Source organism: Tasmannia lanceolata, unplaced genomic scaffold (assembly GCF_043159265.1).
Source record: "Tasmannia lanceolata isolate RefF3 unplaced genomic scaffold, GAP_Taslan_0.1 ptg000023l, whole genome shotgun sequence".
Taxonomy (NCBI): Eukaryota; Viridiplantae; Streptophyta; class Magnoliopsida; order Canellales; family Winteraceae; genus Tasmannia; species Tasmannia lanceolata.
In genome coordinates this window covers 11,875,001-11,885,554 of record NW_027518700.1, presented here as the reverse complement: position 1 = coordinate 11,885,554, position 10,554 = coordinate 11,875,001, and the positions used below count along the sequence as shown (strand labels likewise).

General features: G+C 38.4%; 1 protein-coding gene across 1 annotated transcript; it reads left to right on the top strand.

Moving 5' to 3' along the window:
* Positions 1-628: 628 nt before the first annotated feature.
* On the top strand, positions 629-1,663 carry LOC143855779 (protein FAR1-RELATED SEQUENCE 5-like). Its single transcript, XM_077365847.1, has one exon. It carries the CDS (start codon positions 629-631, stop codon positions 1,661-1,663), a length of 1,035 nt encoding a protein of 344 aa, XP_077221962.1.
* The last annotated feature ends 8,891 nt before the right edge of the window (positions 1,664-10,554 follow it).

Here is a 10,554-nt window from a genome sequence, read left to right as displayed (position 1 = left end):
TTAAATTTAGAGATGGAATGTGGGAAGTGAGCGCTTTTGTGGAGGATCATTGTCACGATCTCACATCTCCACCTAAAAGACGCTTGCATCGCTCGCATAATAATTTCCAAAACAATGCCGCATGTAAGAATTTGGTAAACTTCCTCAATAAAAGTGGATTGGGTCCTAGTGGAATTGCAAGGACAATTAATATATCATGTGATGGATTAGGTAGTGCTGTCACAACTAATCAGGTAGTGACCCATTTGAGATCAGAGAGGGCTAACAACATGGGACGAGAAGCTGTCGAAGTAGCCCTAAGATTCCAACAGAAACGATAAGAAGATCCAAACTTCCATTTCTGCATGGAGTTGGATATTTCAGGAAACTTGAGATCCATGTTTTGGGCAGACTCAAGGGCGAGGGACGCGCACCATAGATTCAGTGATGTGATAGTATTTGATGTCATGTATAAGACCAATCGGTATAAGATGCCATTTGCACTATTTATTGGTGTCAACCACCACCGGCAATCTACTCTTTTTGGTTGTGCCCTCTAGCAGACGAGACGGAGGAGACATTTACTTGGTTCTTTAAGGAGTGGCTGAAATGAATGTGGGGGAAAGCTCCTAGTTGTATAATAACCGACATGGATGGGGATATGCGAAATGCAATCAGAACAGTTTTTCCGAACACCCGTCATCGATTTTGCTCGTGGCATATCAGTGTTGAGCATATTCCAGCCATGCGAGATTCGACTAGCGATTTCGCTAAGGATTACACTCATTGGTATTTCAGGAAAAACATAGCCGACAGTGAGACAGAATGGCAGAAATTGGTGGAGAAATATCCATTTGTTGAAAATAGTTGGTTAGCAAAAATGTGGGAGCTACGGAGTCATTGGCTACCTGCTTATTTTAGAGACACGTTCACGGTAGGCATAACATCAAGTTCACGTAGCGAAAGCATGAATGCTTTCTTTGATGGTTTTGTAAACCAGGGCACTACTTTACAGGAGTTTGTTGAACAATATGATAATGCACTTCATGATCGGCGCGATAAAGAATCTCAAGCAGATTTCAAGTCTAAAAGTACAAGTGCTTTATTGATTTCTAGGAGCACTTTGGAATCACAAGCTGCAAAATGTTATACGAGTATTATGTTTAAATTATTCAAAGTAGAATTTGGGGATAGTAGCGACTGTTGGGATGAGTTGTTGGATAAGAATGGTAAAGTGTCTGAATACCTTGTGGGATTGAGTAATGAAGAGAAGTGGAAATGGTGCAAGGTTGTATATGAAGAATCTGAAGCTGAAGGTGTAAAGGCTACTTGTCAGTGTGCCAAGTTTGAGACCGAAGGCTACTCATGCAAACACATCCTGCGCATTATGAGGGAGAAACGTTTACTTAGCATTCCAGAGCGATATATCTTAAATAGGTGGACGGTTATGGCAAGATATCATCAATCCCGGGGTGGGGTGGCTGCAGACGAAGGAAATAATAAAGCCGTAACTCCTCTTGAGAGATGGCTCCTACTAGCAAAGTGCCACAGAGCACTGGATGTCATTCAGAATAATAAGAAGCTTATGAAGAAGGTGGACGAAACTTTAGATGCATGTTTGGCGGAATCTGAGCTAGAGAAGAGAGACAGCGAAATTGTTGCAAATAGTTGCAGTCAAGTATAATCCAACTATGTGACTAACACCGCGGAGATATGTATTCGTGACCCCTTACTTGTGAAAACGAAGGGTCAACCGAAGAAGGCTACCCGGTTTAAATCCAGTTTAGAGAAATCTAAATCCAAAACCAAGCAACGAAAGTGTAGAAATTGTGGACAAACAAAATCATCACAAACCTCCCTTTTTTCTTTTCTTCTTTTCTATTGCAATTTCTCGATTATTATATGATGATTTCTTAACTTTCCATAGATAGAAACAGATAGACTAGAAATGACATCTCTTATGTCAATGATACCATCTTCTTTGTTCCTTTCGATGAATGCAACCACTTGAAGTAATGTATATTATTCGGATTTTGAGACAAAAAAACTCCCCCTCGATCAATCAATTATTTCGAAATGTTTGGCTGGCTACCCACAACCTAGGAATAATTGAAGGGATATTTTTGAAGAATATTGATGATGAAATCCGAAAGGAGTGGCAAAAGGAGAGAGAAATTGCTCCTACAACCGGTGGAGTGACAGCCAGTTTTGGTATGTTGGGAGATATCATTATTGCCGAGCCCAATGCCTACATTGCATTTGCGGGTAAAAGAGTAATTGAACAAACATTGAATAAGACAGTACCCGACGGTTCACAAGCGGCTGAGTATTCATTCCATAAGGGCTTATTCGATTCAATCGTACCACGTAATCCTTTAAAGGGTGTTCTGAGTGTCTTTTTCATTCAGTCGAAAATCGATTTTACGGTATAGACGCTTATGACCTCCCCCTCTGTGCCCTGCGGTAATGATTCCTCTGGCATTACGACCTTTACCACAATGATGCTGTCCATAGATCAAATTATTTCGTGGATTGGATTTCACTTGACTGTCTACGGCTCCATTGCGTGTGCTCGGGGTAGATGTGTCCATATCAATGGAACGGGTGACTCATTATTTCGATGAATCATTTCTTCGGACAGAAGAAGATTCTGTAAACACTTACTCGAAATCTCACTTATCAGATTCCATTGTGGAAGAATCGCCCACCATTTTTTCTGAGGAATTGGCCATGAGAGGCTATTATATTAGGACGTGCAAACAGCCCAAGGTTTTGATTCTTGCTTGCTAGTCATTTAGATGTGTTTGGGAAATATATTTTTTTCTTATCATGTCATAGGGAGCTAATATATTTTTCATTTACTATTTTTTCTGATAGATGACTGCAGCGGAGGTTGAAGAGAAAGAAGAGGGAGTGGAAGAAGAAGGGGATGACGAGGAAGAGGAAGAGGAAGAGGACCCGATGTCACACTGAAGAGTCATTTTAGTATGCTTTCTGTAAGTATATAAGCCTCTTTGGTATTCACTTAATATGTTGCATTTATTTCTTGTATGTGCTATCTTATGTTGAGAAATTTCAAGAAACTTGACTCCGGTCCAGCAGGTGGAAGATGAACGTGCTTTTGTTGTGTTAATCTGAAGATGCTGGGACCTTTTGCTTTGAAGAGTTTCTGATTTTACCTTCTATTAATTTGTAGTATTTGTCTATGAGGACATAGAGAAAAATTTATTATTGTCTGCTCATCTATAAACAGGGTCATTTTTCTTTTGAATCTTGTTTTTGACTTCTGGACAAAATCAACCTTAATGTGAATGATGAAGTAGACCTTAATATTTGATCAAGAGACCTTAATATTGTCATAACTTTCAAAATAATATGTTGCTTTTGTTTGTCTCTTGAATCATGGGTTCCCTGTACCACAGAATTAGAAGAGCAGATTACTGACCCAATAGTTTTAAATTACTATAGTAACTTGGGATTTGCTAGATAGGTTGTTGCATGTGTGAGAGCAGCCACCTTAGAATTGAATACAAAATCTAAGGCTCTGTTTGTTTTGGAATTTTAGAACCAATTCTGAGTAACAGATTATTGGACTCAAATTAACCTCTAATTTTGATCCTAATAATCAGTTCTAATTTCACAATCTATTATCAAAATCCAAAATAAACAAGGGCTAAGTGCTAAAACTCATTAACTCATTACTCAATACCTTGGCAATAAGGCAACGATATCATGCTTTTCTTTGAGAGATTGGACCAAGAGAGTCAACTCTTCTCCTCGCATAGATTTAAAGGATTCAATTTTGGTATTACTAAGCAATTCAAGTGTACAAAATTTCCTTGCATTTCTCCAATATGGGCCAAACTCAGAGAAACCGAGTCCCTTCCGATCACAGAAGAGGTACTTCCCAAACTCAGTAATAGGTCGAGTCGCGAAGACTGAGTCATGAGTCTTGAGAAATTGTATGCCTGCTTTAGGGGTCGAGACCACCACGGTTGGAGCGAAACCAAACTGCATGTACATGATGGGCCCATATTGTTGGGCTAGCTTTTGAAGGTTACGATGAGGGAGGTCACCCAACATTAGTAGATTGCCTAACAATGGTATCCCTTGAGGACCCGGAGGAAGATGGGTCTTCCTCTCCTTCTAATGGCACGAAGAAGATAGGTAAAAGGATAAGAGTCCTAAAGCTAGGAGAAGAAGAGAGGGCCACTGAAATATTGTATCCATGGTTTCACAACCAAGCAATTTCTCATAGAGTTAGATGTTAGATATCAGCAAAGGGGTTAATGGTAAAAGACTAATGATGATGGCTATATTTCGGGTGAATTAAATGTCTATTTTACCCCCTAATAGATAGTGTGTACAGATATGTGGGGAGGGCAAAAAAGGGTAAAAATCATGCACACTGACGTGTTAAATGCACAATAATTCTCCAATTTCTCTTCTGCTATATAGTAATACTAGACAAAGAACTGTATGAACCACATCACGGGTTGATCCAAACCGTCCATGTGATGGAACACAACATAAATAGGTTTTGCCCCAAAAATCATTTCCATAGGCTGATCCTAGCCCTCCAATCTATAGAGGTTTCTATAATATGTTGTTCCTCTTAAATCAGATGGTTAAGATCACCTAAAAAAGCATAAAGGAGGGGGGTAGGATTGAAATTATTTGGCTTTAATGGCTGCCTTTGTTAAAAAGAATAAAGGAGGGGGTAGGATTGAAAATATGTGTGTTGAATGGGTGCCTTTGTTAAAAAAAGTCAAAAAGAGTGATGTGTAATTCTACAAAAAATTCTCTTATTTTCCCTTCTACTATATAGATATAAGAGAATTCTACAAGATTCGTGACTCGTAAATTTCCCCGGGTCATTTTGACCTGGCCCGTGTCACCCGGACCCTTACGGGTTGGGTCAAACCCTCCCATATTTTTCAAAATCTTTTTGATGGGCCCAGAAATTAATCTCTTCAAATCTTTGCACTGGTCTATCCCCCACAGTTGGTGGGCCCAAAAAATAATTTCTTCAAATCTTTGAACGAGGTAGGTCCCACCTGTATTTTTCAAAGTGCATTGTACGCACCGCCCCATGATCCAAACCCTCCATTTGATAATCATAGCCCTCCGATCTAAAGAAAAACTGCATATTACGGAAACCTCTATAGATTTGAGAGTTGTGACCATCCAATGGAAACGATTTTTGGGGCACGACCTATTTACATTGTGGCCCATCAAATGAATGGTTTTGATCATCCTATGGTGTGGGTCGTGCATTAACATTAAGGCCAAATTGTAGGGCCCATCCAGATTTTTCAAATTAAGTTTGCGCTCAACGCCATAGGATGATCCAAGCCATCCATTTGATGGTCCGCGACGCAAATAGGTTGTGCCCCCAAAATCAATTTGATGGGATGATCGCAACCCTCCGATCTATAAGATTTTCGTAATATGCAGTTTCTCTATTGTCTATCATGAGAAGCTAAATATAATGTTTTCCTACACGGGGTGTCCCACTAGTGTGTGTGTGTGTGTGTGTGTGTGTGTGTGTGTGTGTGTGTGTGTGTATATATATATATGGGGAAACGTTTTCTGCGGGATACCTCACCGTGAGCAGCCCTCTAAAAAACACCACCTGCATGTTGTTTGACTCATCCTACCCATCCATTCTATAAGACCTCACATAGATAGGGTGTCCCTAAGAAACCACCTCCATATCATAATCCTAACCATTCGATTTATAGGAGTTTAATTTGCAGCCATCCATTTGAAAACCTCCACTAATCATAACCATAACCATAACCCATAACCCATAACCCTAACCATAACCCTAATCCTACCTATAACCTACATAACCAATGGGTTGGATGACTCAACCAACTATGGGAAATGGGGTATCTAGAGGGCTGCTCACGGTGAGCGATACCTCAAAAACTTTTTTCCATATATATATATATATACTAGTAAAAAACCCCGTGCGATGCACAGGCCGACAAAGAACTGTACGGACCACATCACGGGTTGATCCAAACCGTCCATGTGATGGAACACAACATAAATAGGTTGTGCCCCAAAAATTATTTCCATAGGCTAATCCTAGCCCTCCAATCTATAGAGGTTTCCATAATATGTTGTTCCTCTTAAATCGGATGGTTAAGATCACCCTATAGATTTTTTATTAAAAAAGCATAAAGGAGGGGGGTAGGATTGAAATTCTTTGGCTTTAATGGATGCCTTTCTTAAAAAGCATAAAGGAGGGCGTAGGATTGAAAATATGTGTGTTGAATGGGTGCCTTTGTTAAAAAAAGTCAAAAAGAGTGATGTGTAATTCTACAAAAAATTCTCTTATTTTCTCTTCTACTATATATATATAATATATACTAGTGTGTCAACCCGTGCGATGCACGGGGCGACAAAAGAAGTAAATTATTCGTAAAAAAATGTTGTTTAAAAAGAAAATGGAAGGAGTAAATGATTCAGAACAAATGCAACAGAAATGATTTAAAATAAAAAATAAATGCATTTTTTCATTTATGGAAATTAATAAATATCAGATGGGTGGATAAAGCCTATGAACAATAGGAAAACATTTTTTTCACATAAAACACCCAGAAGTTGACAGAGAACATAAGTGCTAGTAGACTTCACTTTCCAAGTATCAAACTGGTTGAACAAAACTTTGAATAAGTGATCCAAAAATTTCGAAACTATAAAAAAAATTAATCGAGAGCCTTTTATTTGCCAAAATTTTCAATAAATCAATCAAAACATGGCCTAAGTTGAACAAAACTCACTCTTTTAAAATTAAGTGATCCCAAAGCTCACTCATGAATATATAAGAGAAAAAAACCCCATTTCCACCATGCTTTTCTCGACGCCATTAGTTTATTTTTTCTTTGCTAACGACCTCTCGCAGTCAAACCAAGGTTGTCCGGGCTGCTGCAGCCAACCACTTGGCACAAACTATTCAGTTGGGTTGAGTCTCTTCGACCGAGAAAGGGAATTGGTCTTCTGCAAAGGCGATATCTTCATTGAAAAGATATGAAAAAATTATCCAAGGGAAAATTCGGACAAATAGGATAGAGAACATGTTGTTATATGAGCGTAAGGGGGAAAGAAAAAATAGCCTTGCCTTTGCCTTTTGCACCTTAAATAGAAAAAAATATCTGGATTCCTGTATATATATTTATAGGGGTTGATGTTTCTAGTCAGCCGACGAGAAAAGTTTTCTAATCCGTCAGCCAAAAAATCAGTGCGGGCCCACAGTTTTTGTGTGATCCGAAGCATTCATTTAATAGGCCCTGACATGGATAGGGTGTGCCCAAAAAATCAGCTCCATAGGATCATCCCAACCCTACGATTTGTGGAGGTTAAAATGGATGGGTATAAAACTTCACTAATTTGTCCAATTTTTAGCTCCACAAATCGAAGGGTTAAGATGATCCTATGGAACTGATTTTTTGGGCACACCCTATCTATGTCAGGGCCTATCAAATGAATGCCTTGGATCATCCAAACATTGCGGGCCCACTGTGTTTTGGCTCGGCGGACTAGAGAAGGTTCTCTAGTCGGCCGACTAGAGACACTTTTCTCATATTTATATACCTATATATAAACACAAAGTGGAGCATTGAGTTGTTGATAAATGATCCAAACAAATTAATGAGTGTTCCTTTGGATGCCTCTACAACCCTGGAATGCCTAAATGCACAACATAGGGAAGTAAAAAATGATTTTCTTAGAGGCATTTCATCAAGCACTTGGTGCACACGTGAAACATGTATGGAAAAATCAAAGAGCTTTAGGCCCTGTTTGGTTTGAAAGAAAAACATTTCTGAAAAGGAAATTTTTTTCTCAGGAAACGTTTTTCTAGAGGGTTATAATCATAAATTGAAATGATATAATTATGATTAATCTAGAGGGTTATAATCATAAATTGAAGGTCCCTCTAAATAAAAAATTGAAAAAGGTTCGTTCAAGTTATGGTTTTTCACGTCTAAAAAAATTAAGAAATTAAGAAATATTTTTCCTTTACAAACTCTTCCAAAAAATTCCTGCAATCCAAACATGGAAATAAAGAAGCATGCAAAATCCATGATGTGATTATGAATTCCAAAATCCAGAAATGACCTTAACTGATCATGAATCGGGTTTTAACAATCCCAACAAAAAAATATAAAGACAGGGGCATGAATAAAGAGAAGAAAAAAAAAAAAAAAACTACACTAACCTGAGCCATTAAAAAACAAAAAATACAATAAACTGATTTTTTTTAAAGTGGAAATTTCAGAGGCGTGAAATGGGAAGGGTTTACTTGAAAGGATTTCAACCATCAATAGAAAGAGTGGGCTGATATGGGTAGGAAGGAAAAAGGTTTAGGGCGATAAAGAGAGACAAAAAAGCAGAGAGAGAGAGAGATGCGTATTCTGAGTTTATGCATTGTTGATTGGGTGGAAGTGAGGAGGCGCAACGTTTGTGGAGGAAGGGTGTCTTTTGAAAAACAAAACGGTGTAATGTTATAGGGATTTTGCTTTTCTGCTTTTTTCATAGAGGGGTGACACGTGACATATATAGGATAGAGGAGGTGCCACGTGGCAGCACCACAGTTATAGGATTAAAAAAAAACCACTCCTTTTCCCTCATGCTGCCACGTCAGCAATGAATAGTGAAAACCCCCATCAAGCTATCTTATATTAGATTAGATATTTTATATATATATATATATATATATATATATATATATATATATATATATATATATATAGAGGAAACTGTTAAGCTCACCAAACTTATGGTGAGCTAACTTGCCCAATCACATGGGTCCCACATTTTGGGGAGTGATCCAAACCATTCATTTGCAAGGGCTTATCATAGATAGGGGGTGTACCAAAAATCAGCTCCATAGGATCATCCTAAGCCCTCCATTTGTGGAGGACAAAAATGGGGCAGATTTGTCTGTCCATTTTTGTCCTCCACAAATGGAGGGGTTAGGATGATCCTATGGAGCTGATTTTTGGTACACCCCCCATCTATGTAAGGGACTTTCAAATGAATGGTTTGGATCATCCTAACAAAGTGGGACCCCATGTGATTGGGCAAGCTAGCTCACCATAAGTTTGTTAAGTTCACCAACAGTTTCCTCATATATATATATAGGTTAGTTACCTATGCACTACCTTAAAATACAGTGGGGGTCCACATTGTTTGGGTGATCCAAACAATTCATTTGAATGGTCCTCACATAGATAGGGTGTCCACAAAAAATCAGATCCATAGGATCATCCTAACCATTCAAACTATGGAGGCAAAAAATGGACTAATTTGTGAAGGTTTATACACGTCCATTTTACCTCCACAAATCGTAGGGTTAGGATGATCCTATGGATCTGATTTTTTGTGGACACCCTATCTATGTGAGGACCATTCAAATGAATTGTTTGGATCGCCCAAACAATGTAGGCCCCCACTGTATTTTAAGGTAGTGTGTAGGTAACTTACCTACATAAGTGTGTAGGAAATGTTTTCTCATATATATATATATATATATATATATATATTAACGGTGGTGCTGCCACGTGGCACCTCCTCTATCAAGTAAACCCTTCCTACCATTTTTGCTAGTATATATATACTAGCAAAAAACCCCGTGCGATGCACGGGCCGACAAAGAATTGTATAGACCACATCATAGGTTGATCTAAACCGTCCATGTGATGGAACACAACATAAATAGGTTGTGCCCCAAAAATCATTTCCATAGGCTGATCCTAGCCCTCCAATCTATAGAGGTTTCCATAATTCCTCTTCAATCGGATGGTTAAGATCACCCTATAGATTTTTTATTAAAAAGGTATAAAGGAGGGGGGTAAGATTGAAATTATGTGGCTTTAATTGGTGCCTTTGTTAAAAAGCATAAAGGAGGGGGTAGGATTGAAAATATGTGGGTTGAATGGGTGCATTTGTTAAAAAAAAGTCAAAAAAAGTGATGTGTAATTCTCATAGAATTTTCAAAAAATTCTCTTCTTTCTCTTCTACTATATAGTATACTAGTAAAAACCCCCGTGTGATGCACAGGCCGACAAAGAACTGTACGGACCACATCACAAGTTGATCCAAGCCGTCCATGTGATGGAACACAACATAAATAGGTTGTGCCCCAAAAATCATTTCCATAGGCTGATCCTAGCCTTCCAATCTTATAGATGTTTCCATAATATGTTGTTCCTCTTAAATCGGATGGTTAAGATCATCCCATAGATTTTTTTATTAAAAAAGCATAAAGGAGGGGGGTAGGATTGAAATTCTATGGCTTTAATGGGTGCCTTTGTTAAAAAGCATAAAGGAGGGGGTAGGATTGAAAATATGTGTGTTGAATGGGTGCCTTTGTTAAAAAAAGTCAAAAAGTGTGATGTGTAATTCCACAAAAAATTCTCTTATTTTCTCTTCTACTATATAGTACTAGTAAAAAACCCGTGTGATGCACGGGCCGACAAAGAACTGTACGGACCACGTCATAGGTTGATCCAAACCGTCCATGTGATGGAACACAACATAAATAGGTTGTGCCCCAAAAAT

Excerpts from the sequence above, each read along its gene's own strand:
- LOC143855779 (XM_077365847.1), top strand. The coding sequence starts at position 629 with ATGGATGGGGATATGCGAAATGCAATCAGAACAGTTTTTCCGAACACC.